This window comes from Alnus glutinosa, chromosome 13 (genome assembly GCF_958979055.1).
Source record: "Alnus glutinosa chromosome 13, dhAlnGlut1.1, whole genome shotgun sequence".
In the NCBI taxonomy this organism is placed as follows: domain Eukaryota; kingdom Viridiplantae; phylum Streptophyta; class Magnoliopsida; order Fagales; family Betulaceae; genus Alnus; species Alnus glutinosa.
In genome coordinates this window covers 18,848,017-18,875,961 of record NC_084898.1, presented here as the reverse complement: position 1 = coordinate 18,875,961, position 27,945 = coordinate 18,848,017, and the positions used below count along the sequence as shown (strand labels likewise).

The window sequence follows — 27,945 nt, the reverse complement described above, 5'->3', positions numbered from 1 at the left end:
TCCCCTATTCCTAGTGCTAGGCCCAAGGATATGCAATGTTCAAAATAAAATCAATCAATCCCCAAAGAAATCATGAAAGTCAAGTGCCAGGATCTAAACACAAATTTTCAAACCAGGAGTATCTACAGAAACAAGAAATTTAACAAAAAAAAAAAAACTGTGACAATGACATGACTAAGTTCAACCTACACTATGTGAAGAACTGGCCCCCTCCCCTGCCTGCTGCAAATGCCAACGGTGACAAAGTTTCTTTAATCTTGCATTTCCACGAAGAATTTGAACATGAAGTTCCTTGCACATATTTCCCCTTCCAAGGACAAACTCAAACACACATTGGTCTCTTACTTGTAAGTTGTTCTTCCTTCTGAAATCAGACCATCCACTACCAAGAGAAATTCGGCCATCATTTCTGAAACTTAGTTTCACTGGCCATGAATTTCTGTTTTCGTCACGAATCACCATGTTTTCCTTAAATCTAATGTTAAATGCCTGTATCACTGATCTATGAACATTCTGCAATCAGAAATAATATCATGAAAATTTTATTCTTTCTGCCATTTAAAGAAAGTGTGTCAAGCTAACATGACTATTAAATTCACAGTGGCAAGATAACAATTTTGTGTATATATACAAAAGGTGATTGATCAATAAAAAATAGAGAGTAAGTTTTGCCGTTCAGATTAAATTTAAGAGTATATTGCAAGAATAAAAACAAAATTTGATTCACACCTACAGAATTTCCAATAAAAAGAAACTAGTTTTAATCTAGGTTATTATTGCGTGCGCTCCAGATTCAGCACAAGGTCACCACTGAGATTTTCAAGGAGGCCAGCAAAAGGGCAAGTTTGGAATCACGGGCTAAACGGAAGAGACCTAAAAAAATATCCATCCGTTGAGGGTGGTTACAGCCGATCTCCGCCCCCTGTGGATGGGCAGGCAATTTCTGGAACAGCCTTCCGCTGGGGAGCGGATACGGGGGCCAGGCTAAGGCGGCTGAAATCTGCTCGTAAGGGGGCGGTGCTTAGCCCTACCCAACATATATTGGAACAACAATGCATATACACTGCAAAATACAAGACCAAAAAACTCACCAATGTATACTGCATATGGTTAGCAAAGGCCACCACGAAGTATGGATTCTTTGGTGCAACAAATTGGGCAACTTTTGGGATAATCTGTTTTTCAAGATTTGTTTCAACAATTCTTCGTGATTTATGCCGACCAGCTTTAGATGAGCCTGTAAGCATACAACTTTCTAAATCATATATATTCATGTTATACAAAACAAAAACTGGAAGATAGGCAATTAGCTGAAAATAAGAAGTAATTAACTACAACTCACTGCCTGCCTCTTCATTTTTCTTGAAGCCTATTTCCGAAAGCTTTCGCTTGCCAGCACAAGTGAGTCTTCTACAATTTTTCTCTGGTTCAGAATCTTGTTCCAAATCCACAATTGGAATAGTCTTCTCAATAGCCACAGTTTCTCCCTTCTTGCATCCAGTATTATCGAATATTTTCACTTCAAACGAAGAATTACTATTGTATTTAAAAACCAGGAAGTCTCCAAATTTCAAAGAGTGATCACTAGCAAAGCATTGCCAACCATTCTTAAAACACAAGCGCCCGTCAGTTTGCTCCAGTGTGACATGCCAAGGCTTCTTAGTATGATCAAAGAGAATGGTCTTCTTTGGTATGGCTCCATTGAAGTGCCTGATAAAAGCTTGCGGTATGGCCTGCAATATCAAATAAGATTAAGTTTTCACCAGATAACAAGCAGTCTATCTAATATTCAAAAACACTGCACAAGACACTCATTCCTATCTTGTGTACACACTGTAATCTATATCATAGGGCATAGAACATTTAATCATCTTCCTTTGAATACAAATGTTGTTCTAGGATAAATATAGCCTACACGACAAGACTAATAACCTGTTTAGGTTCTAAAAAGAACCTATTAATATCCAAATGGAATCTAAGGCTTATCAAAACTCGAACAAAAAAAAAAAAAAAAATTAAAGGAAGACCAAGAAGCACGACATAGAAGTCCACTGTTTGATATACTTTGCAGAAAGAACTTCTTTATCCACAATTCTTCAAGTACTATACGTTGTTCTCTCTCTATTTTTTCTTTAAAAAAAAATATAATTTATAGTGTGGTTGTATATAAAGGAGACATACATATATGGCAATACGTATAAAGTTCACATCTTTTCAATCATAACAGCTTAACGCTGGCTACTAACAGTCATGCATCTTAAACAATTCTTTTACAACGTTTGCTAGTTTCTACATTATTGAATTATATAATAACATATGGGGAAAAAAAATTAATTAAAATCCCATCATCATCATGGTATTTTACAAAACAGAACATCAAATTCCGAACTTCTAAAAAGAAAAAAGGTGTAAAATATAATATCATTCTATCAAGTAGACCCTTTTCTAATCTCGGATATATCGTAAAGATTCAAACCCCTGACGGCTGGCTGACACATAAAAACGAGGCCTTTTGTATCAAGTTTGATGATGACAAACCAGAACCAAAAAAAGAACTTTATGAATCAATGAACCCAAAAAGAAAGACCCAGTCTTTTACCCTTTTGATCAAAAACAAATACAAAAGTCACTGAATAGCAAAGCCTCACATATACCCACCAACCATTAGAGAAACAGTAATAGCGAGAAAGAGAGAGAGGGAGAGAGATTACCATTTGGTGCGAGCTCGTGTAGGGGAGGAAAACTTTGAAGAACTCCGGGCTGTTGTCCGGCCGGCTGTGTCCGCGAAGCCTCACCATTCCTGTTTTGGGTGTTCGCTTGTTTTTTATGGGATTTTGTTTTTTTCTGGGATTTCTTTCCCACGTTTCTTTCGAGTGTGACGCTTTGGTTGCTTTCCTTGATTCATTCCTCGATAACCGGCGCTGTTTATAAGGCGGTGCTGCGCGTATACATAGGCCTTCTATATCCCTATAAAAGAGCCCAAAATTTACTTATAAATCTCAATTTTACTTAGTAATTAAACTATGTATTCTGGTTATTTTTATAAATCACCTATTTTATATTGGTTACTCTTATCTTTTCAATAAAAGACCGCAGTGTTATGGTGCCAATTATACGTGCACGTCGCACACTTACTTTAAATTAGAAATATATCTTAAATAAAAAAAATTAAAAAAGTTTAATTTTCTTTTTAAGAAAAAGAAAAAGTGGTTGGCCATCCCCGGAGAGGCTCCAAAGATATAATGTATAGTTGGCATATCACGTGTCAAACGTGATTCATGTAGTATTAATTGGTTGGTTTGATGTGACATGTAAATTAAGTGGATGATACGTTGACAGAGTGACATATTTGAAAAAAAAAAAAAAAAAACTAAGGACCTCATTATGAAATTAAAAACATAAGGATTAGATTGAAATAGAATGAAAACCTATGGACTAAATAATATTTTTTATTGGAAAAAAAAAAATGTAAAAGCATTTTTGTGGTATATACTAAATGATTGTTGTTTAAAGGCCTTTAAATTAAGGGCTAAATATACTTACCCCTTTGACTACTACTCATTTATACATTAGTCTACTAACTACCACTTGGCACACTCAACAACAACCTCAAACTATTATTTGTTAGCAAAAAAATCCATTTGATAGTCAAAATCGTTAAGAAAGAAAAAATTACAAAAATACCCTTAAATAAAAATGAAAAAATTATTATTATTATTATTATTTAAAAAAATAAATAAAGCCATCAACAGAAGAGAAAAAAAAAAAAAAAAAAAAAAAAAAAAAAAAAGAAAAAAAAAAAGGATCCTTTGATGGTGGTCTTGAACCACCCCCAGGCGGTTCGTGTTTGTAACACTCCGCTTTTTACAAAAAAGGTATAAGTGGTTATATCTAATAAACCACTTGACATTATGACATCAGAGACAATAAAATTTTGTAGCAAAACATATTGTTCTTTTTAAAACTTAAGAATATAACACATCAGAACTAACTAAAATACTTTTAGATATAAATTAATATGAACAAAGTATTCTTACATAATAAATACTCACTAAAAATTGTAACATATGTGCCACATGCAGCACATATATTACGTAATCATTATTTTAACCTAATACAAACCATAATACAAATTATTACATACCAAAGAAACGCATAAAGACAAATCACAGCATAAATATAAAAAGATAGACTAAGCAGGGTAATCCATCACACTAAAGAGGCAGTAGATAGCCTCATCCACATATATCGGTATCGGTAAAAAGATCCTAATTGTCCTGATCCTTCTCCTTTCATTCCTACATAAACATCTACAAGATCGTGGGTAACTCTACAATCTCATACTGTAATTGTGTGAGTCAATTGTTTCAATAAAATAACAGTTACTGACTTATTTAAAAACATATAATGCAATGATATTATGACAGTTCTATATGCAGTCTTATTTATTTATGTTGTAAGACTTTAACTCATGATACGGTCTTAATATTTATTGGTGCCGTAAGACTCTAATCATCTCCGGTCTTATTATTCATTGGTGTCGTGGGCCTCTAACTCCTGGTCTTGCTCTAACAATTCATTAATCACAACAAGAAGCATAAAATGCAATGTTCCATTCACACACATACAATTCAACAAATCTATAATCATTAGATTATGGAAATCAGTATCATGCTCAGTAAGTAATTTATACTTACAGCCTTTTCCTGCTTCGGAAAATATTCACACAAGTGTTCATTATAATATAGTTTTGTACATGTGATAGTGTGTTAGTACAAATCGCTAAGAATATTATTTTATTATCTTTATCACTTTCGATTCCAAAACAACTTAACAGAACTTCTTAATATCGCTTGGATATTATAATGGCATGCAACATAGACCGATTGCATGACCACATATTTTCATGTGTGCATTATTACGACATTTATTAATTAATGCCTAAAATACATACAAAGTAAAACAAACATCACAACAGCATTAGTATGCAAAAAATGTAATATTTTTTGTATAAAAATAGTAATAACAACCTCATTAATATAAATAATGGGTATAATATTTGTTAAAATACGTGGACAGCATAACTGTATAATTATAGATAATTTATATTTTATCCTTTTATAAAATTTAGGCAGAGTAACGGCATTAGTATGACTAATGCTTAAAAATATATTTTATAATTTTGGGCCGTATAACGGTACTTTTTATAAAATATATATTTTTATTCGGGCATTATAACAGCTTATTTACAAAATACTTCATTTTTGAAAATACCTGTTAAACATAACATTTAAACATTAAGTAACCCATTAACTTATAAAATCATAAAAACTAAATTAAAGCTTTAGGAAACTTAATTACCAAAAGCTTCAAGAAAAAAGGACTGGGATATTAATCCCCTTGCTGTCCACTAACCGGCCGAGAGGCACTGTGAGTGAGAGAGAGTGCTTTTCTTGCTTTTCTTTGGACTACTGGCCGAGCCCGAGAGAGAGAGAGAGATTTGTTGGCTACGACAGAGAGGGAGATAAGAGAAAGAGAGTTTTGAGAGGATTTTCCTCTTCCTTTTTCTGTTACAAACCGAAGCAGAGGGAGAGTTTTTGAGAGTTTCTTTTCCTTTCTGCTTCAAGTCGAGACAGAGAGAAGTTTCTTCGTTAAATAGCTTGCTGGTCGGATAAACCACCAAGAAGATAACTGAGTTTTGGTTCAGCTAAAAGAAAGGTGTTGTCTCAAGCAGAAAGTGAGCTGGACTCACTGTTGGCCGAGAGAACAGAGAGAGAGAGAGTTTTCTGTTTTTCCTTTCCTTTTTCTGTTGTAAATCGAAATATAGGAGAAGAGAAGAACTTGCTGCTGTTTGAGCTGCTGGCCGAAAGAGATGAGAGCTTCTGGGTTTTTCTTACAAAGGACACAGAGAGAAGCTTTCTGCCATGAAAGAAAAACAGAGAAAGAAGGAAGAAGAGCAATGCGTCAACAAAGGGGCTGCACCTTTTTTTATAGAAGCTTTAAACGGCTAAGACAACTTTGAGTCACACTTGATCAACGGCTGGTAAGCAACGTGGGCAGCAAGCTGGGTGATGCGCTGTGGTGATGAGTCATGCATGAAATCATGACTTCTATAATATTAGGGACAATATCTATATCTATATAAAAAAATATTAGGGACAATTGTTTGATGAAATCTGCGCTTTGCATAACTATGTCGATCGAGCGCTAAGCATTGGCAATCGAGCGTCAGGTTGATCGATCGCTAAGTATCGAGGATCAAGCATTGTATGGATTGATTGTCAAAACGTCTAGATCGATCGCTCTCTCGTTAGACTGGTTTCTTTTCTTTCTATCGTAATTTTAGATTTAAGATTTGTTAAACTTCTTTAATCAATTTAGAATTATAAGATTAATGAATATTTAATCCTATAAATGTACATATTGAATATTAATGAATATTTATATATTCTTTGGTATCCTAATTAGGTATTAAATTCAAATTTAAGATGTTATATTTTATGTCTTAAAACTTGGGGCGCTATAGGGCTAATCAAACCACCCTCAAGGATTGTCAAGTCACCTTTTGGGGGTGGCCGACCCACCCCCAAACACTTGGGGGTGGTTTGACGACGACCCATATTTTTTAAATATTTTTATTTAGTTTTTTTATGTAGTTTTTTTATTTTATTTTTTATTCGAGGTGTTTCTATCTTTTTTTTTGTTTAAAAAACGCATAGTTCGTTTAATTTATCGAGATTTATTAGCGGTGGGGTTTTTTTTGCAAGAAAAATGATAGTTCGAGAAGGAGTTAAGTGTGACAAGTGATAACTTGCAAGGCAACTTGTAAATAAGAGATAGTTTAAGGGAGTCAATGATATTTAAAGGGCTGTATTCAAGTCGAGTTTGAAGCTGTCAAATTCGACTCAAATACATAGTATAGGTGCTCGAGCTCAAGCTGAGTTTTGAAGGGTTGCTCGAATTCGACTTGTTAAGAGCCTAGCCAAGTTCGAGCTTGGCTCGAGCTCGGCTAACTTAACAAGCCGAGCCTCCAATCGAGCTCGAGCGGCTCGATCTCGATTATGGTTTTATAATAATTTTTAATTTTTTACCTCAAAAAAAAATTATTAAAATTCAGTACAATTTTAACTTTGATATATGTTTCACATTCTAAATAGAACGTTTGTAGTATTATATATATATATTATGTTTACTATGTTAATATTTATACACTACAATTATATAATCTTATATTTATAAAACTTATTTTTACACACACACACACACGCATGGAAGAGCTAATGATTCGAACCGAACGAGTTGAGTTGAACTTATACAAGCCAAGTTCACGAGCTTTGTTTGAACAGAGCCGAGTTTTATACGAGTATGTTTCATTTAATATATGAGCAGATTATTGTGTTCATGAATGACTCATTTATTTTTCAAATTGAGATCGAATCAAGTTTAAACGAGCCGAATTGAACTGAATTCACGAGCAGTTGGGCTCATCTGTCACTCCTATATTTAACCCTTAAATTAAAGTTCGTACTCCCAAACTATCACTGGAATTGCACTTTGTTTAAGGTCAATTTTTTGTAAATTCAAAAAAACGTGTCTGCATTAAATGCAGGCTGAAAGAAGGCCCGATCAAAAGAGCACAATAAGCTCACTCCCACAAGCTACAAAAGGGAATAAGAATCCTTTACAATTATTTGCTCAAAGTTGAGAGAATTCGGATAAGTGATTATGAGAAATTATTTATAGAATCCATCTCACTGGATAAATGGTTAGGTATCATAATTTTTATTTGGGCTGAAAGTGAAGTAAGTAGGGCTGTAAATGAACATAACTACTCAGTCTACTTGTGAACATAGTTGAGTTCGACTCGATTACTAAACGATATGTTTGTAAACACGAAACTAGACTTGATTATTAGGCGATATATACTCGGCTTTACTCGATTAACGTTCGTAAACAAGCTCATAAAAAGCTCGACTCCCTTGTTATGCTTGACTTATGTATATATAAGTATATGTTATAATGTTATATACTCATATGTTATCAACTATAAGTATATGCTATAATGCTATAGTTTAAGAGTATATTAAAAAATGTATGTCATATGTTATAATGCTATAAGTTATAATTTATAAAAAATATTAAATAATTTATGATATATTTGATATAATATTATTATTTATGTCATAAGTATACTAATATTTATGTAAGTATGCAAATAATTAAATATAATTTAACATATACGTGTGTGTGTGTATATATATATATATATAATATTTCTCTTTACCGAGGAAGAAAAACAAATTAGACAAAATGAAAACACTGAAAAACTGTTTTCGAAAAGATGTATAAGTTTTTAGAATTTTTTATTTTTGGTGTTTTTGTTTTTATTTGTTTTAATTTTTAATACAGTTTGCAATCATTCAATCAACAACAAGAAACGCGTTTTGCTGTTTTACAAACAGAAAAAGCTACCAAACAGGCCCTTACGTTCATTTTCAGTGGAAGTAAAAAGACAAGGAATAGACATATTTTGGACCGACACCTTTCTCTGTTTCGCTAATAAGCGATTCCCGACAGTTTTTTTCACTTCACTCCCAAACCCTTTACATTTTCCTCTTTCTCTCTGTGTTCCCTGTAAAACTAAGCGTAAAAAGAAAGGGCTTTCCGATCAATATGGAGAGCATACGGAGGCAAGCGAGCAAGCTGAGGGAGCAAGTTGCCAAGCAACAGCAGGTGATCTTCCACCTTTTTCTCTTGCTCTCCAATTCAATGGATCATGTTATGGTTAAAACTGTAATGGGTTTATTTGGTACCTTTCAATGAATCTATTTCTTGTCCCCAAAAAGGACAATTATCAATCAGAATCATATTTTTTAGTGTGAGGTATGAAAAACAGAGTTTAATTTGGAGCATTTTTCTTCATTAAGTACTTGTGAAAGTTGTTCATAATTTATGCCCTTAAACCCCGCGTGGCCTTCCCCAGCAAGAAAGAAGATTAATTTAAAAGTTCCCGAAAGCTGTCTTTCTGCTCTCTCTCTCTCTCTCTTTTTTTTTTTCTTTTTTTCTTTTTTTTAAAAAAAGAAGCAAATTTTCCAAAATTAAAACTTGATTGCCATAGTTAATGTTAAGGATTTGGACTCATGGGAAAGTGATCATAAATATAGTGGTTACCGAGACATCTTATTTCAAACACTGTAGAGAATTTAACATTTTCTGATGAGTACCATGTAAGTATTTTGAACTAAACTCACACTTGATTGGTCAATTTCGCTGATCATGCTTTCATATTGTGTAATCAAGATTCAGTGGAAGAAGCAAGTTGATGTTGATCATATTAATATGTAATTGGCTTCATTTGTTTCACATCATAGTTAATGTGTATCATGTATGGTTTCATTTGTTTCAAATTAGATCTTCTAAAGCATAGATGCTTTTAGAAGGGAGCTGTATCTGTATTGGATATGTATAAGATATGATACTTTTCAAATATTTACAAATATGCATTTAGTACTTAATACTTGAGTATGCTGAAGGAATAGCGGAAACACATGGAAAATTAGGATATGATCTTTTCAAGTATAGAACTTGATAAAAGAGTAATTTTTCATGATCACCGTAGAAAGAGGAAGACAATAAGGCTGAGAAATGTTGTTGTAGTGAAAGAAGGATTGAGAAGGTTTGAGAAGCTCGTTTAGGGATTGGTAGGGTTAAAGCTAATGGACGGTTGAGATGAGAAGTAGCAACAGGAGAGATTGAGTAGTGTAATTGTGTGATTCAAAATATGGGGCAGTGTGTAATCAGAAGGAGTGATGGCGTTGGCAGAAGCAAGAGAAGGAATGGCTGACAGCTGGACTTCGAGAAGCACAATGACCAGCGTGCATTGCAAGTGGTGAAGGGTTAATTCCGTAGATAAACATGTATGCAGTTTTAGTTGAAGTTTACATTTCGTAGTGATGCTGGGCGTTTAATAACTGTAAGAAGTGGTTGGGCTGAATGAGCTGTAATTGGACAGTTGTATTAGTTAGTTAGTATATAGTTCAGGTATAAAGCCCAAATTGTAGAATGGGTTGGGTCACTCAGAATTGTATTCACAGATTGTATTTTTCTTCTTTTGGAGACCCTGCGGTTCTCGAATTCAGCTTCCTTTGTTCTATCCATTTCTTCAATACAACATTTTATCTTTTCATTCCATTTCCATCTAGATTACAAATTCAAATTCAAATTCATTCGATACAATACATACAAAAATTCCCAAATCAAAAAGAGTATTACAAAATTGAACATGAATATGTAGGAAGGGATTTACACATGTTTTGACTCATTTAGGAACTTATGGTTGCATTATTAAACTATTACACCCTAAAACTTTGATATATACAACACTTCAATGAAAAATTGACTATATGTAAGATACATACTCACACACATACATGTCTTTTTGGGCATATCCTAGATGTGTTGCGTTCTGCTTTTTAAATTATTGTATTTGAATGGGGTCATTCCTATACTGCATATCCCGTGTCTTATGTCGCTAAAACAGATTCTGATGGTCATTATTTTGCAGGCAGTGTTAAGACAACTGGGACATTTTGGTCATGAAACAGTTATGGTTGATGAAGCTGAACTTCAGTGTCACCACCAACTTCAAAATCTATACAATTCTACGAGAGCAGCTAAGGTACAGTCAATCAGTCATCAAGACTTTACCAAGTAATACCAGCATTTACTTATTTGGCCTAGTGGGTCTAATGGATGAATAGGTGATGCAAGATTAGCAAATGCATCAATGATGGTTAATCTAAGCAATGTTTTAAAATATAATATGGTGCACAGCATTTTCAGCGGAATATTGTTCGTGGAATTGACGCCTTTGTTTCTTTAAGCTCAAAGCAAATGGAGATAGGTGAGCGTAGTTTTACTTCTTTGCTCGTTTTGTTCCTTTACAAGGTGGATTCATGAAAAGTTGCATTAAATTATCTAGTAAGGAAGTTGGCTCAAGATTGTTGTAAATATGGAGATGAGAATCAAAGCACTAGTTCTCCTCTTGCAAGAGCTTCTGTTTACTTTGGTACCTCACATTGTTCGATGGAGGAGCACAAGGAGACTTTTCTTGGGATACTTGGTGATCAGGTAATTCTTCACTTACTGCATTTATTTTTATGAATATTGTTTTAATTTCACAAGGTATAGTCCTCGATAATCCATCTCATGAATTGAAAATTTTCTAGCAATTTCTTTGATGGGACATGCCAAAGTGAAGGAATAATAGAATACATACATCTCATAGATAGATGTTATCATTTATTAGCAATTGGGACTGTTCTTTAAATTTCAAAAGCAACATAAACACCTCCTAAATGTTGAAGAAAAAACTTCCAAAAATATGGTGGTGAGATGTGTGGTGGTACATTGAAGTCATTAGAAAACTTGGATAAACCATATGAAGCAGGATCGTTAACATCTCTCCCCATTTTTGAGTTGTGTAATTCACCAGAATTTTGAATTTCTCAAATAGTGTACTCTTATTTACTGTAAGACATATTTCCTAGAACCAAAGAATATCTTAGGTTAAACTCTGTCATATTCTAATAAATTAAATTTTTGTCCAATTTTACTACTATTTTTTATTTTATTTTATGTTTCTAGATGTGTAACAGGTATTGAATCTGTAGGTATCTGAGCCACTACGGGCTCAAATAACAGGAGCTCCTCTGGAAGATGCTCGCCACTTGACACACCGTTATGACAAATTGCGCCAAGAGGCAGAGGCCCAGGTGATCATTTATGTCTTATCTGTTTGTAAATCGTGCTATAGGGTTTATGGCATATCTTTTTGACTATCTTTTCATCAGGCAGCTGAAGTGTTGAGGCGCCGACTGAAGTCGAGGGAGTCCTCTATTTCTGTGGAGTCTTCAATGAGGCTTCAAAATGCAGAAGCAAGACTGACTGAGCTACAATCTACAATTATGGCACTTGGGAGAGAAGCAACTGCTGCCATGTTGTCAGTTGAGGATCAACAGCAACAAATAACTTTCCAGAAGCTTCGTATTATGGTATATCACTGTGCATGAAAAAGGCTAGTTCACTTTTCATTTATTTTGTATTAGTTGTTCAATTTTCATTTATTTCATATAAAGTAAAGAATTTGTAACGCATCCTCACTCAACTCTCTCCAGCTATGTATGAGGATCTTTGTAGATATGAAAAATGTGCGATAGCAGTTTGGTGCCCATTCTACTAATGGCTTTAGTTTTATGTAGAATTTTGTTTATTGTTGAAATTCAATTCAGTTATTCTAATTTTCTGCACATGATCTTTTGGTGGTACTTGAGTTGTTTTTGAACCTCAAAAGGGATCATCTGTGCAGGTGGATGCTGAGAGAACCTATCATCAAAAGGTTATTACTATTTTAGAGAAGCTATATGCCGAGGTTTGTAACTATGTACCCTGGCTTTGGACTCAGTCGCCTGTAATTTGTTCTGTTCCCCATGACCATCTTATATTTTGTTGTTTGTCAAAGGTTTGCCTTTACTAGTTTCTTATTTATTGCATGGTTATTATTGGAGTTAGATGATACTGGAGAAGCAATTGAAAGAGTCTTCATTGCCGTCAGAGAGAATGTGGACAGACGTGTATGATCAGCAAGTGCATGAAAATATTGATTCAAATAGATCTGGTGATCATGGGCATACTATTCAAAATGAAAAGTACTTTATTGCGAAGGTGAGACCTCTGAACTCTCAGGATTTCATCCCTCCTCCCAAGCACCCCACACTGGAAAAAAAAAAAAAAAAAAACTGGCGATGGAGAGAGTTTTCCTTGTTATCAGAATTGTTGTATGACTGTCACCATGAAATAAATTCACATATTTGCATAGCAAGACGCATCATTAAACACTTAGCGAAGCATGGAGTTTGATTCTTATTGGTTATAGAATTGGTTTGTTTCATTACCATTGATTTTCATGACAATCAAATCAAGTCATTGTACTTTAAAGAATACCAACTGTTGATACATGACAAGAAAGAAAGAAAAAAAATTATCTGATTGCATTCTAACCTTAAAATAGAAGCGTGAGATTATGGCCAGTTGTCAATCCTTTATAGGTCTTCACCATTAAGTGAGTAGGCAACTTTTTTTTTTTGGATTGGTAAGTCACATACGCACTCGATGGGACTTGAACCCACAACCTCACCCTCCACCTTGCTATAGGTATTCACCCATGAGTGAGTAGGCAACTATTAAACTACTTTGTTGGATAATACGAGTCATTCATTATTCAGGGGATTGAGAAATATACTGAACATTTTGCAACGCATAAAACCACACTGACCATCATAACCACACTTTTACCATCTAACGCCGACCACACAATCGCTATTAACGGACCCCCATGATATATAGGTTCCAAATTCGAATCCCCAAACAACACCGAAACCCAATATTCATCACATCACCCACAATCAGCGTTGCCAACTCGCACCAACGGTTAAACACCTTAATGCCACTGCCATACGCCTAGGGGTAAGCATCGGCCTAAGGGATTGGGTTTTGCTAGATTCCAACTACAGACCAACAATGTTGTTCATTGAAAACTGGCCACTAGACTGCACAATTAGTAATGGAAAACCAAACCACACCGCAGCAGCTACGATCAATGTGGTGCTGGTTGGCTGATTGATTGAGTCGGGTTTTCAGTTTTGGTTAGAGTTCCCTGAATTAAATCATAAAGGTTTAGCATGAGCATGTGTTAAGTCCTACTTTGGTTGTGTGGTAGGTCAACTTGGACTGTTTCATAGTTGTGACAAATCGTATAAGAGTCAACCTGGTAATGCCATATATCTTGAGGGTACTACATCACAATGTACCTCAAAAAGTAGAAACCAGATTGTGCATCATATTTTCTTGAATATAGTGATCACTGCACCTTTAATCTTGTGTCTCTTGTTGCCACCCAGTTGGACCAATCAAGAACAAAGAAACTCAAGATCTTTGATCATTTGCTATTTTCAAATGCTAAAAAGCTAAACGAAGAAGAGAATATATACTAACTTGCTTCTTTTGGGTTTATATGACTTTGTCTTGTGAAGTGTCCACTCTTTGTATACTCTCCAATCACTTAAAGCACTAGGCTATGGTACTTCGTCTTGAAATCGGCATTTATGCCTCTCTTTGGGGTGTTCTTCTCGAATTAGGCTATATGAGTGATTATGGGGAGCCACAATTGTGGCTAGTCTTTTTGGGGTATCCCCGCATATATGGTTATTGTGTCCTCTAATTGTAACAAATGGTGGCGAAATCAATCTAGTAATGCCATGTGTCTTGAGAGCACGGCATCACAATATACCTCAAAGAGTGCGAGCCTGCGTATTGTATTTTCTTGACAATGGTGATTGCTGCACCTTTAGTCTTGTGCCTCTGGTTGCCACCTAGCAATTTCAACGAAGAACAAAGAAAACTCAAAATTCTTGATCATTTGGTATTTTCAAATAGTGAAAAGTTAAAGCAAGAAGAGAATGGATACTGATTTTCTCTTTTTGGGTTTATATACCTTTGCATCATAAAGTATCCACTCTTTATAGAATCTCCAATCACTTACAGCATTAGGCTATGGTTCTTTTTCGGTTTGAAGCAGGCCTTTTTGCCTCTCTTTGCTCTTGACCTGATTTTACATGTGCTGTGAAACATGTGTGTTGTTGTAACTCTAGCTTACTTGTAAATATACTAGGATTGAAATTGGCATCATAATCCTGTCTCCAGTTGCAAACATGAGATTGCTGGGTGAAACATCCTAGATCCTAGTCCCAATCTCAATCCTAGGCATTACTTATTTAGTTTTTTTTTGATAAGTAAGAATTCATTAAAGAGCGCAGAGGGGCGCAACCCTAGTACACAGGGAGTATACAAAGGAGCCCCTAATTAGAGGACCGAAACGAACAAGAAAGTAAAAAATCAGCGTACGACATACTACCTATGCCATTCGCCGACACCCAAAAAAAAACATATTAAGCAAAATTCTACAAAGAGCCCCAGCCTGAACCTCCACATCCTCAAAAAGCCTAGAATTTCTCTCCAAAGTTACTTATTTAGTTAGCAGTTCTTTATATCTAAATTGACATTAGATATTGCTGCAATTGTTTGAGATTTTCTGTTCTTAGTTGACTTTTCCTTTGTTGCTTTTAACATATCAGGCTTTGTTCTCCCCCACCCAAAAAAAAAAAAAAAAACCTATCCTTCATCTTGCAGGCTGTACATTCATTTGATGCTCAAAATCAAGGGGAGTTGAGCCTATCCATTGATGATTACGTTGTGGTTCGGCAGGTACTTCACTACTAATTCAAATATGGTCTAACCCCCACAATAGATGGCTAAGAGATTTCAAAAAAAGAAAAGCAAAAAAAAAAAAAGATGACTAAGAATGTTCGATATACATGGTTTTTATGGAGGGTCCTCGGGTCCAGTACCGTTTAGCAGTATAACAAGTCAGAAAGTGTATGCTTCAAGTTTTACTTGAAAAACCACCTAGTTACATTGAGTAAATGATCGAGACATGTAAGATAATCCTTCACATCAAATGCATTATATGTTCCATATAAAATGTCACCCGAGCTTATTTATGGAGCGGAAGAGTGTACTCAGTGGCAATGTATGTCTTATCCATATTCCCATTGAGTTGAAGAAAAAAAGAAGAGTAAATTGGTATCTTGTATCGAATTTGGCTGTAGAAATCAAGTGTGAACAAATTATTTCTAAACAGCAAATGAAACATGCAAATAAGATTTTAGTTCCTTTCAGAGTGAATTGGTTTTATCTTGGATTTGCATTCAAGTGTCTTTTATTCTTGTAACGTCACCAGGTGGCTGCGAATGGATGGTCTGAAGGAGAATGCAAAGGAAAGGCTGGATGGTTTCCCTCTGCTTACATAGAAAGGCAGGAGAAAGTAGCAGCAGGCAAGGTCATGGAAGCAAGTTCAAAAGCGTGATCACAAGGTTACCCTCCATTAAAAAGCTGTACATTCCTTTCTTCTATATTATACTTCCCATTTGTATGCAAAGCTTAGCCGCAACATTTTGCAAGCTTCAAGTATGTCTGCTTGCACACTACTAAAGGGATCTAGAATTTGTAATTACTTTAATGATTTAAGGAAATTAAGTAGTCATCAATATGTGGATAAGTAATGAATCTGGTTTCCATTGCCTTTACAAACAGTTTCATGCAATGAAGTATATGAATTACTGTTAATACAAGCCAATTTCAACAACAAATTTTACTGTAGTCTCTGCATAAAGCACCTGAGAGATGGACTTGTCAAAACAGAAATCAAAGTAAATTACCATTCTTAAAAGCCACTAAAAAAATAAAATAAAAAAGTCAAGAAAGACTACTACAAGCATTTTTCCCAACATTTTACAAAATAAACTGATCTTGTGGAACTCTAACTAAACCCGACCTGACTTGTGCGCATCCAATGCCTGCTGCATCAACTCTTTGTCCAATGCAGCCTTCTTACCAAAGGTCACCCATTTAGATAAATTGTATTCAATCCACTTTTCTTCTAAGGTTGCCTTGCCTTTTTCTTCTAACTGACTCAAGCTCAAGCCACACTCTTTCACCAAGTCTTCCAAACCATCGAAATGCAAATTATGAGATGGCTTATGCATCCCAACCACATTGTTTGCTACATTCAAGGCTTCATTGGTATCATTACCTATAGAACCCCATATCTTATTAGATAGTTGAAACAACTTAGCCTCATGAGGCTTCGAAAACGGAGAGTCTTTGTCCTCTTTTTTCTCACTCTTTCTAGCAATATTATTCTTGAACTTTTTCTTCAACCTTCTAACTTTGTCGGCCAGTTGAAGCCTCGTGATATTGCGGTGAAAGGATTGCTTGAATGTATTATAAAACTGATTCATATCAGCAGTTGCTGAAACTGGATTTTTGCGCTTGTTCTCGGCATATTCCAATAAAGCTTCTAGTATGGATATTTCGTCATTCTCATTCCACACCCTCTCAAACAATGACTTTTTGGGATTTTCACTACTCTTCCTAGCACTCATAGTTGTGTCGCCGCTCTCAGATTCGATCTGGGTTTCGAACTCGGGATGGTATTCTTTCTCAATAGATACAGAAGGAGATGAAATAGCCACATATTCTCCGAGGCCATCATCGTAATGGTAGTCGTAATCTTCCTTTGCCTCTTCTTCGAATGAAAATTCCTCAGAGGAGTCAGACTCTTCTGGTTCATATGTATGATCTGTTTCATAATCTTCTTCTACAAAGTAATCTGGAAGGGAATTCACCCAAGATCGAGAGCTGGGGGCCATGCTGCAAAGTAGTTTATGAAGGATAAACAAAGTGAGTTTCAAAGGGTTATATATGTGCGCGTGAGACAGACTATTGAGAGCAAAAATGTCAAATAATATTGGGAAACCAAAAAACGGACAGGTTTGAACATTGAAAACATCAAAATAAGAAAATATTGGAAGTTAGCCTTTCTAGTTATTTTAACAGCCTGCTTTTCAAAAAACTAAGAGTGGTGGATATGAACAATATACAATTAGATAGTAATATCTCATTTAAATCAGAGGCTACAAGGGACATGCATGCTTACTAATGACAAAAGATTACCCTAAGAAGTATATAACAATAAGGTTGTAGTTCTTAGAAAAAAAAATTGTAAGAACATTAATCAGACGCTAACAATACAAACATGCATGTTCTATAGAACACATATTTTCTGTTTTTGTTTTTTCTTTTTGCTAGAAAAAGCATCAAAATAGATACACCAAAAATAAAATTATATTAAGTATGCAAACAAATATATAGGTTCTAGCCTCCATTGGTTCAAAAAAGTTGCACATATATACAAATAAAGAGTAGGGCTGTAATCGGGCCGAACAAAGCTAAGTTTAGCCTGATCGAGCTAGCTCGGCTCAAGCTTGACCCCCCGCTAAAACTCAGTAATACATAAGAATAAAAAGAAAAAATTATAATTTTCATTTGCTCTCTTTATTTTTTTCCTCAGAAATATATTCTGATCTTGCTCGCTAATGATGTAGATTCATATATATAAGTATCTGGAAGTATAGAGTCTAAGGAAAACAATAAAATAAAAGAATAAAACCTTATTTTTTCATTGAAAGATTTATTTAATTATTAATCAATATATGAAAGGAGACACTCCCACTGATGTTTATGAGTATAGTTATGAGCGATCGATGAGAGAAGCAGGAATGAAGAAGAGACTCACCTTGGCCGAGCATGAGAGTAGGAGCACTGGCCTTCCTCGAAGAATTTCCTCTTCAAGTCCTTCCCCATTTTCCCACGCATGCACTGATGGAAATCGACACTCTAGATCGAGAGAGAGAGAGAGGAAGAAGCTATATGGTGCGAGAGAGCGTGTTGTAAAGGTGGGTTTTGTTGAAGAAACAATGGTGGGTGACGAAGCGGTTGCATGTAGCGGGTGCAATATTATTCATCCAAAAAAATGTATTGGGTGCATTTATATATTCCTCGATCAGTTCGTCTGCGATTTTCAAAGCGTAATCAATGAAATGGGTTTCTTCTCTATTGCCTATTGCTGTGTCGTATGTGGCTGTGTGCATGAGAGAGTGAGAACGTCTGTTTGTTTACGAGGCACCGCCGCCGCTCTTAACGGTAACAGGCCAGTAGTGGAGATCGAGAGCTGTATAACCATTCGCCAATCCATTAATCATTGATCACCTTTAGTTCTTGGATAACTACGTACGTAAGTAGATCGCTTTGACCGACTCCCATAATTAATAAAAAGAAATTAAGTTACTTATTTATCAATTAATTAATTATATCAAACTATAACGTACCCCTGTGCAAGTGATGCTGAAAAACGAATATAAATCTCTCACGAATGGACATTCATTCTTACAAACTCCGAATTAATATCAAGAATATCATTAAAAAAAAAAGACCATAAAAAGGGGAGAACAGTAGGGGTAAACGAGGAGTCATTTCAAATATATATACTGCATGTCAACATAATTGTGATGGAAATGGTAGGATAAACGAGGAGTCATTTCAAATATATATGCTGTCAACATAATTGTGATGGAAATGGTAGGGATAAACGAGGAGTCATACCAAATGTACTGTAAATTGTTTATTTTTCTTCTGTTTGTACATGAATGTACGTGGGGAGATCGAGGATATATATAGAGAATACTGACAGACTGACAGTGAACACTCTAGTGAGAATCATTCTGAAGAAGGTGAGTAGGACTAATTACTTTCTTAGTCATTCATAGGTACATGATGTTATGTAGGTTGTATGTGTGCATACGTACATAGATACTGGATACATCAATTTGTATGGTGATACCAGTGTTGCATGTGCATGTCACAGATCCACAGAGATTCAGGTTTGCAAGGGACGAACCACTTAAGCTTCTGAGTAAGTAAGAGAAGATTTACTTAATGATTTCTCTTTTTTAATTAGTCTGCAGTATTCATTGCATTATAAAAGTGTTCAAATGAATGAATTTGGCAAAAAAATGTTGAAGTTTGTATGCAGTTATAAAAGGCTAGAAAACATTTTGAACATTCCTTCTTTTGTTAGATGAACATGCGTGTCTTATGCTTTTCTGAGTATATCAAATTCTTTAAAATCCAAATTAAAAGCAAACTGTTTACTTAATTGGTGTGAAGTAGCATATTTTTTTTTCAATTATATGAGTGGTATAGTATAGATTTTAGGAAAATCTCAAGTACTGGAACATTTATGTAAAATCAAGCTTCAGTGCTTATAGTTTGTCATTTTTTCTCGTATCATTCCTCTTCCCTAAACATATGGCAGGTGTTTAGCATGATACTGCATTATGTTTCTTTGTTTTTTCATAATTAACTTTTTGATGGTCTATTTAATTGGTTGCTTAGAAAAGGGACTATTGAACCATTAATAATGAGCTTTTGATCGAGAGCATATATCATTAGTTAGGGCCTTAATTAGCCTTTTAGGAGTTTGCTGGCTGATTTTAGCTTGTGGGGTTTCTCAAATTTTCTTCAAAATTATCATATCATTTATGTTTCTGCAGTTTTACTAATTAAGAACTCTGTGTATGATCATATCATTTATGTCAATAACAAGCATTAAAATCAGAATTGGAAAACGAGGAAGAGAAAGCACAAAAATGGGCAGTTGCTTTTTGCACTTGCCACTTGAGGAGGAGTACTGTATGGAAACATTCAGCTTAGAGAAGGCCGTCTGCAACCATGGCTTCTTCATGATGGCTCCAAACTCCTGGATTCCATCCACCAAAACTCTTCGGCGGCCGTTGCGACTTGCAAACTCCACCACCTCTGTCAATGTTTCTATTTCACACCCTCCGGACAACACCTCCATTGTTATACAAGTTCATGACATTGAAAATGTTTCTCCTGAAGATGAGAAAGTTATACTGGTACTATTCTCTCCCTCTCTTTTACGTATGGGTAATGCTATTTAGTAGACTGCTATACGTAATCTCAGTTGTCTCATTGTCGTATAGCAGTTTACTAAATAAAATTTCTGTTTACTTATATATGTAAATAGGAAAGACATTGTAAAAAGAATGGAAAGCTTCATTTTAACCCTCCTGAAATTTCATAAGGGGATTAAGTGAAATTTCCCCTAAAAAGAAAAGAAAAATTAATGGGTCCTGACTTTCATATATATTGTAGGAACAAGTATCCCGCATGTTAAGGATATCATTGCGAGATAAAAAGAATCTAATGGCATTTCAAAAAGTGTATCCGGAAGCGGAAAAGAAAGATTTCGGTCGAATCTTTCGTTCTCCCACACTTTTTGAGGATGCTATTAAGTCAATCCTTCTTTGCAATTGCATGTAAGTTATCTGTCTTCAATTCTTTTATGATCGATGTAAAACATGTGTGTATATATATTTACAATTAGTTGTTTCCTACAATATTTGTATGTGAATTAGGTGGAAGAGGACACTGGACATGGCCAAAGCTCTCTGTGTGCTTCAATCAGAACTAGCCAATGGTTTAATATCCAAGCAATATTGCTGTGAAAATCTAGCAGAAGAACCTTCCAAAAAAAGAAGATTAAAGAGAAAGAAAGCGACTCAAAAACAAAGTAATAAGCTGATCAACAAAAACCCAGAAAATTGCTCAGAGTCACAAGATAGGGCAATGGGAAATTTTCCAAGCTCAAAAGAAATAGCTTGCTTGGACGAAAGTTTCTTGAAAAGGCATTGCAATCTTGGGTACAGAGCAGAAAACATTGTTAGACTTGCTAGAGACGTTGAGAGTGGAAAGGTTAAGCTTGAAGAAGTATTTGAGAGTGAAACAATATACAAAGAAATGATGAAAATCAAAGGGTTTGGTCCTTTTGCATGCGCCACACTTATGATGTGCATGGGATTTTATCAAGTGGTTCCGGTGGATTCAGAAACTGTTCGGCATTTGGAAGAGTTTCATGGGAGGAAGGTTCCTGATAAGGTTGGCATGAGGAAGAAATTAGAGATTGTTCAACAACATGTCAAAGACATTTATGAAAAGTATGCACCATATCAGAGTTTGGCCTACTGGTATGCATCTTTCAATCTCCAAAACAACGCTTTTTTCCACTATCGCTCAATTATTATTACGATGAAAACTTCACTTAACCCATTTGAACTTTTATTATATTTGTAATTATTCTTCTAAACTTCAAAATCTCTGAATTTAATTGTAAAAGCGGCGACAATTTATGGGGGTTAAGTAAAGTTTTTCCTTATTATTATTATTATTATTATTATTATATACTACATTTTTATGTTACAATTATCTCACAAAGTTGACGTGACAATCTCAATCAATTTTTTTTTTTTTTTTAGCAAGGTCGGTTTGGACTTCCAAGTTATCTTTGTGTGATAGTTGTGAGATATATAAAATGTAGTTTTTATCATTATTCTTAGGTTAAATATTATTTAACCCCCTAAATTAACAGTCATTTTTTTTATGAAGCACCACGAATTGACAAGTGTTATGATTTGACCTTTCAAACTGTCAATCTGTTATTATTTAGCCTCCTCCGTCAGTCTTGACCGTTGTGTTGGATAGAAAATCCAACACAACGGTCAAGACTAACGGAGGGGGCTAAATAATAACAAATTGAAAAAAGTTTGATTGGTCAAATCATGACATTTGTTAGTTCGTGTTGGCTTACAAAAAATGGTTGTAAGTTTAGAAGGCTAAATAATATTTAACCCTTATTCTTATTCTTATTTTATGATTTTTTTTTCATTATTTTTTATTTTTGATTTTTCAGCCACATAATTCTATTTTTTTTTTTTGAAGGTTTGAAGTGCTGGAGTGCTATGAAAGACAATTTGGAAAGCTAAGCGAGTTGCCAAACTCTAGTTATCATGTTGTGACTGGCAGTCACTGAAAAAAAAAAAAAAGTGTGACACAGTTGAGTTTAAACTATTTGTGGGGATCTCAATAAAGATATGGTTATGAAGAAGCACAATGGTTTATATATAAGAAGAGTTTCTTCAATCCTAATATTCTTGTGAGGGGGCGATTGAGTCCTCTAAAGAGTACAGGATCGAAGACTAATATATATGAAAGATACTGACCAACTAAATGGGGCGGGGTGGGAACCAAATAAAATGAAAAGCTCATTCAATTCGGAAGGTGTTTTACAGGGTGAATTAGGCAAATGTGTCTAGCAAAGATTTGGAGTTATGAAATAGTATTTCGGAACGTGATATGCTTACGGCGGTAAATGCGGTGAGCTCTACAAGACGAAACTAGAGTAAATTTGAACAACGAGTAGATGACACACTCATGGTCTCATTAGTAGAGACACAAATTCTGCGGCACATAGTTTACCTAAGGCAAAGTTATGGCCTTCTAAAGTTTATTTTATGCGAAAGCACCTCCGTATTTTATTTTTATTTTTTACATTTACTAGTTTTGGGGGGTGGGTTTCACCTTCTTTGTATTTAAAGGTTACATTAGTTTTTATTTTTTTATTTTTATTTTTTATTTTTTTAAAAAAAATATACACTTCAAAAGAGGTTATAAGGTGGCCATCTGAATGCTTCAAAGGATCAAGGCTCTCCTTTGAACGATGATGTACTTATTATTCCTCTTAATTCTTTTCTTGGACAAGTGAAACACGTACACAACCCACATTCGAAAAACAAACCTGGACATATATTCCAGAAGAGCACAGCATATGTACGTAGATCATGAATGATATGATAGTTTGAGGGAAATACACTCTCAAACCCAGGCATCAACAGAAGTGAGGATAACGAAGAGCTTTTCCAGCACTTGTTTGGTATAGTTCATCATGGAGATGGAAATGGTCAACCAACAATGGTGGCCGGAAAGAAGTTTACACTTGAGGAGAAGAGTTACATGCATCCTTTTTTATATATATACTCTTGAGCATATCAACATGATTATCTGTCGTCAACACTTCTCATAATCACGCACGACCATCTTACCAAGCCGTTGGGTGTTGATTCGATCGCATGGAGCCCAAATTAGTACGTCTGATTTCCGCAAACTGGGAGAAGAATTTGAGTGCTTGGCTACGTACCCTTGCGTCGTTTTTCCTGCGGAGTCCTGTTTAGTTTGACCGTTTATCGTGTCGTGAGCTGCTGAACTTTGCTCGCCGATGGGGACTTGAAAAAAGGCTTTTCTTCCATTTACGCATACGTACAACTGCTCCAAAAGTCACCAAAATAACGGTCCCCTTTGTATGTCTGCAAGTGATTAGTCTTCTCCAAACACTCTTCGTCCTTTTCTTTTGGTTTTAGGTTCTACTTAAGAGGACCAAGTAAACAGAGGAGATAAAAGGGTTACCTCATTGTTTCTCAAGCATAAATCGCTTTGTTCATATTTGGCATTCTCAACTACAAAAACTTAGTTTTTAGCCACGTGTAGCCACGTGACGATTTAGCGATGTGGTGATTACCCACATCGCGATTTTGCCATTTGTGTAATCCACCACGTAGCGAAATGCTTTGCGTTGGCAATTAACCACGTGTATTTTTCACTTCGCCAATTCGCCACGTGGCAAATAAGATACGTGGTTAAAATATTCATTTTGTTTTAAATTTTTTTTATCAGAAATTGAAATTTTTTTGAAATTTTTTTGAGGTTTTAAATTTTAGCCACATGATTTATTGGCCATGTGGCACATAAACCACGTGGCTAATTTTAGCCATTTGGTTTATTAGCCATGTTGCTAATTGGCCATGTGGCACATAAATCGTATGGCTAATTTTTTTAATTTTTTTTTAAAATTTAAAATTTTAGTCATGTAGTTTATTGGCCATGTCGCCAATTGGCCATGTGGCACATAAACCACATGGTTAAAATATTCTTTTCTTTTCTTTTTTTTTTTTTTTTTTTTTTTTTTTTTTTTTAAATTTTTTCAGGAATTAATTAATTTTTTTTTTTTTAATTTAAAATTTTAGCAACGTGCATTATTACCATGTTGCTGGCCAATTGGCCACCTGGCAAATAAACCACGTCGCCATTTGCATGTTTTGGGGGGAAGGGTCCCGCGCCTCTCGTTTGTTTTAAATTTGTCTTTGATTTCAATTTTTTTTTTTTTTTTCGCCATCTAGCTTCTTAATATTTTTTTTTCTTTTTTTTAGAAATCTCTCATCTCTCCTCATTTTCTTCTTTTTTTCTTATTTTTTTCAACTCTCTCGTCTCTCCCCATTTTTCATCAAAAAAAATTCTCACTTTGTTTGTATTTTTTTCTCAGCAGACGACGACTCACCCCCACTCGGACGCACGACTCGATTGCCAACACCCGGAGAAGCTCATTTTCATTGTCGGTGATGGAGAAGAGGCCGGTGGTTGATGGGTCCTTTTGATGGTGATTTTTGTTCTTTTTGTTACTTTTTTTTTTGTCATTTTTGTTAGTCTCCGGAGTAGTTGGTGTCTTTTGATGTTTTTTGCTCATTCTCGGCCAAATGAGTATTTTTGGAGTGGGTATTTTCGTCGATCGGTGGCGTGGGTATTCTCACCAGCCCTCGCCGGATCTCGACGACGAGTTGGACGAAGATCCAGCGCGGATCTCGCTGGATACACCGGCCCTTTCTCCAGATCCAGTGAGATATACGTACGTATACGTATATCGTATACAATATTAGGAAGAAAAAAAAAAAGAAAAAAAAGAAGAAGAAGAAGAAGAAGAAAAGAACAGATATCGATTTGTTCTTTTTTCTTTTCTTTTTTTTTTTAAAAAATATTGATTTTGGCGACGTGGATTAGGAATAGGTGGCTAAAAATATATAATTTTCCATTTTTTTAAAAAATAAAAATAAAAATACATTTAGCCACTTGAGGGTGGCACGTGGCTAAATAGCCACATATATAAAAGGTCACATTGCTAAATATACATTTAGCAACAACCGGATACACTACATGGAACCCACGTAGTTAGCAGTTAGCCACGTGGATGACCCTCATGCACGTGGCTAACTGCACTCTCAACGCTGAGACAACTTAATAAACTTGGACAGATTCAATGCCCTCTTCTCATTAACATCTCGTAACCACTCTATATATAAGACCTCTCTCTCTCTCTATCTGCTAGAAAAACTCAGAAGGTTGCACTCTCTCCTATTGTCTCCTTCTCTGTTAGCCGGAGTTCTCTGTTGCTGATTCTGCTACCATTCAATTTATATCGTCGACCATTGAGACAAGTGTGTAAGCTAAGAGTTTCTCTGCTCTCAAATCTGTTCGTGACAACAGTTTGAGTTCTAACTTCTAAGGAGTTTGAGTCCATGGAGAAGCACAAATCTTGGATGCTTAGCGGGAAAGAAGAAAGAAGCCAACGTATTCAATTAACTAGTTTTTATATTTAGGTTAGAAGTGTATTTGTCTAGCCTAGTTTTTATATTTTTATTATTCTCTTCAAATTAAAAATCAATAAGTAAAATTGAAAAGAAAGTTTTTTGGAGAAAAAAAATAGGTCGCTTTAACGCCAACTCACTTCCTTCTTCAGTAGGTCAATAAGAGGGGCTGCCTTCTTGGCATAGGCAGCTATGAACTTCCTGTAATAGTTGGCCAAACCAAGGAAAGACCGCAACTCCAACACAGTCTTCAGTGCAGACCAGTCATGAATCACCTTCACCTTGCCTTGATCCATCAGAATTTTCCCCAAACTGATCATGTGACCAAGAAACAAAATGTCTTTGCAAGCAAAGTCACATTTCTCATTTTTCACAAACAATGAGTTTTCCTTCAACCGGGACAGTACCAATCTAAGGTGTTACAACTGGTCATCAAAAGACTCACTATAAACAACAATGTCATCCAAGTATATAACTACAAATTTATCAATTTATTCATGAAAGACATCATTCATCAAATTGCAGAAAGTAGCATGGGCATTGGTGAGTCCAAAAGGCATCAACATAAATTCGAAGGAACCATACCGGGTTATGCAGGTTGTTTTAGGCTCATCCCCTTCCGCAATGTGCACCTGCCAATAGCCCAACCGAAGGTCCAACTTGGAAAAATAGCCAACCTTGCAGAGTCGATCGAACATGTCTTGGATCAGGGGCACATGATACTTGTTCTTCACTGTGACCTTGTTCAAGGCCCTGTAGTCTACACACATTCGTAGGGCTCCATCTTTCTTCCTCTGGAACAAAACAAGGGCACCGTAGGGTGCTTTGGAAGGCTGAATGAAGCTTGCCTCCAATAACTATGTGAGCCAGTTCTGCACCTGCCCAACTTTGAACTACCATTTGAAGTGCATACTAATGCATCAGACAAAGCCATTGGTAGAGTCTTGGTGCACACAGGCCATCCTGTAGCTTATGAGAGCAGGAAGGTGAAGGAAGCGGAGTAGAGATATTCTACCCACGAAAAGGAAATGCTGGCTGTGACTCATTGCCTAGTGGTATGGAGAGTATACTTAATGGGGGCGAAGTTTGTGGTCCGCACCGACAACGCTTCCAACACATATTTTCATTCTCAAAAGAAGTTGTCTCCAAAGTAGGCTCGATGGCAAGAGTTTCTGCAAGAATATGACTTTGTGTGGGAGCACAAGCCATGAAGGTATAATCAGGTGACAGATGCACTTAGTTGCAAGCACGTTGATGTGGTAGTGGCTGTACTGTCTAGAGTGGAAACAGATTTCCTAGATAGAATTTGTGAATTGTCCAAGCACGATTTTGGCTACTTTAAGATGACAAACCTTGTGAAGCAAGGTGTGGTGCGTCAATACTAGCTGGAAGATTGTGTGTTGTATGCTAAGGGCCATCACTTGTATGTCCCCGCTGGTTCCATTCGGCGCGAACTATTGAGAGAGTCCCATGATTCTTAGTGGGCTAGGCATCCTGGTGGGGAAATGATGTTTTCCCTCATGTCCTAATCTTATTACTGGCACCGTTTAAGAGATGATGTGGAGCTGTATGTGAAGACTTGCCTGGTGTGCTAGCAAGACAAAGTGAATCAAAGGAAGGAAGTAGGTTTGTTGCAACCCCTTCCTATGCCCGACAGGCCATGAGCCTCAATTTTCATGGCTTTTCTTGGGGGATTCCCTCAAGTGGAGGGGATGGAAGCAGTAATGGTAGTGGTGGACAGACTCTCGAAATATGTCGTGTTCATGGCAGTGCCTAGCACCTGCGTACCTGCGTAGCGGACCATGAGGCCAGAATGTTCTTTGCTAATGTGGTGAAATTTTTTGGATTGCCCGAAGATATTGTGTGCAATTGTGATCCTAGATTTATTGGCCAATTTTGGACAGCCTTGTTCAACATCATGGGATCCAAACTGAAATTTTTTACAGGTTATCATCCGTAAAAAGATGGGCAAACGGAGAGGGTGAACGCATTATTGGAAGATTATTTGAGGCACTATGTCTCGACTAGCTAGAAGAATTGGCTAGACTTGTTGGATGTTGCCCAATTTGGGTATAATATGTACAAGTCCTCTGCAACA

The 27,945-nt window shown here is 35.8% G+C and overlaps 4 protein-coding genes across 5 annotated transcripts; 2 read left to right on the top strand and 2 right to left on the bottom strand.

Moving 5' to 3' along the window:
- Positions 1-50: 50 nt before the first annotated feature.
- LOC133855004 (putative B3 domain-containing protein At5g66980) lies at positions 51-2,910 on the bottom strand. Its single transcript, XM_062291297.1, has 4 exons — positions 2,712-2,910; positions 1,343-1,733; positions 1,092-1,237; positions 51-513 (listed from the first exon to the last, which is right to left on the bottom strand). Exons 1-4 carry the CDS (start codon positions 2,796-2,798, stop codon positions 181-183), a joined length of 957 nt encoding a protein of 318 aa, XP_062147281.1. The 5' UTR covers positions 2,799-2,910; the 3' UTR covers positions 51-180.
- Positions 2,911-8,525: 5,615 nt separating this feature from the next.
- Positions 8,526-16,163, top strand: LOC133854586 (SH3 domain-containing protein 1). Of its 2 annotated transcripts, XM_062290824.1 has the most exons (10): positions 8,527-8,733; positions 10,565-10,678; positions 10,834-10,903; positions 10,982-11,130; positions 11,673-11,774; positions 11,853-12,053; positions 12,368-12,430; positions 12,571-12,723; positions 15,247-15,321; positions 15,857-16,163. In XM_062290824.1, the coding sequence occupies exons 1-10, from the start codon at positions 8,674-8,676 to the stop codon at positions 15,980-15,982; spliced, it is 1,113 nt and encodes a 370-aa protein (XP_062146808.1). In that variant the 5' UTR covers positions 8,527-8,673; the 3' UTR covers positions 15,983-16,163. The 2 variants fall into 2 exon arrangements, with proteins under 2 accessions (XP_062146809.1, XP_062146808.1); XM_062290825.1 differs by lacking the exon at positions 15,247-15,321 and having other exon boundaries at positions 8,526-8,733.
- A 978-nt stretch (positions 16,164-17,141) lies between these two features.
- LOC133854585 (uncharacterized) lies at positions 17,142-22,461 on the top strand. Its single transcript, XM_062290822.1, has 6 exons — positions 17,142-19,247; positions 19,382-19,429; positions 20,135-20,435; positions 20,695-20,858; positions 20,958-21,566; positions 22,318-22,461. The coding sequence occupies exons 3-6, from the start codon at positions 20,166-20,168 to the stop codon at positions 22,406-22,408; spliced, it is 1,134 nt and encodes a 377-aa protein (XP_062146806.1). The 5' UTR covers positions 17,142-19,247; positions 19,382-19,429; positions 20,135-20,165; the 3' UTR covers positions 22,409-22,461.
- A 3,511-nt stretch (positions 22,462-25,972) lies between these two features.
- Positions 25,973-26,617, bottom strand: LOC133853918 (uncharacterized mitochondrial protein AtMg00860-like). The gene is made up of 2 exons (XM_062289942.1): positions 26,433-26,617; positions 25,973-26,258 (listed from the first exon to the last, which is right to left on the bottom strand). The coding sequence occupies exons 1-2, from the start codon at positions 26,615-26,617 to the stop codon at positions 25,973-25,975; spliced, it is 471 nt and encodes a 156-aa protein (XP_062145926.1).
- Between the last annotated feature and the right edge of the window lie 1,328 nt (positions 26,618-27,945).

Bases quoted from the DNA above. Each gene is read 5' to 3' on its own strand.
- LOC133855004 (XM_062291297.1), bottom strand. From the start codon at position 2,798: ATGGTGAGGCTTCGCGGACACAGCCGGCCGGACAACAGCCCGGAGTTC. The intron at 1,734-2,711 runs GTAATCTCTCTC...TTGATATTGCAG, and splicing joins ACACGAGCTCGCACCAAATG to GCCATACCGCAAGCTTTTAT. The intron at 514-1,091 runs GTGAGTTTTTTG...TTCTGATTGCAG, and splicing joins ACCATATGCAGTATACATTG to AATGTTCATAGATCAGTGAT.
- LOC133854586 (XM_062290824.1), top strand. From the start codon at position 8,674: ATGGAGAGCATACGGAGGCAAGCGAGCAAGCTGAGGGAGCAAGTTGCC. The intron at 8,734-10,564 runs GTGATCTTCCAC...ATTATTTTGCAG, and splicing joins AAGTTGCCAAGCAACAGCAG to GCAGTGTTAAGACAACTGGG. The intron at 12,431-12,570 runs GTTTGTAACTAT...TATTGGAGTTAG, and splicing joins TAGAGAAGCTATATGCCGAG to ATGATACTGGAGAAGCAATT.
- LOC133854585 (XM_062290822.1), top strand. From the start codon at position 20,166: ATGGGCAGTTGCTTTTTGCACTTGCCACTTGAGGAGGAGTACTGTATG. The intron at 20,859-20,957 runs GTAAGTTATCTG...TATGTGAATTAG, and splicing joins ATCCTTCTTTGCAATTGCAT to GTGGAAGAGGACACTGGACA. The intron at 21,567-22,317 runs GTATGCATCTTT...TTTTTTTTGAAG, and splicing joins TATCAGAGTTTGGCCTACTG to GTTTGAAGTGCTGGAGTGCT.
- LOC133853918 (XM_062289942.1), bottom strand. From the start codon at position 26,617: ATGTGTGTAGACTACAGGGCCTTGAACAAGGTCACAGTGAAGAACAAG. The intron at 26,259-26,432 runs GTATGGTTCCTT...GTAACACCTTAG, and splicing joins AAAACAACCTGCATAACCCG to ATTGGTACTGTCCCGGTTGA.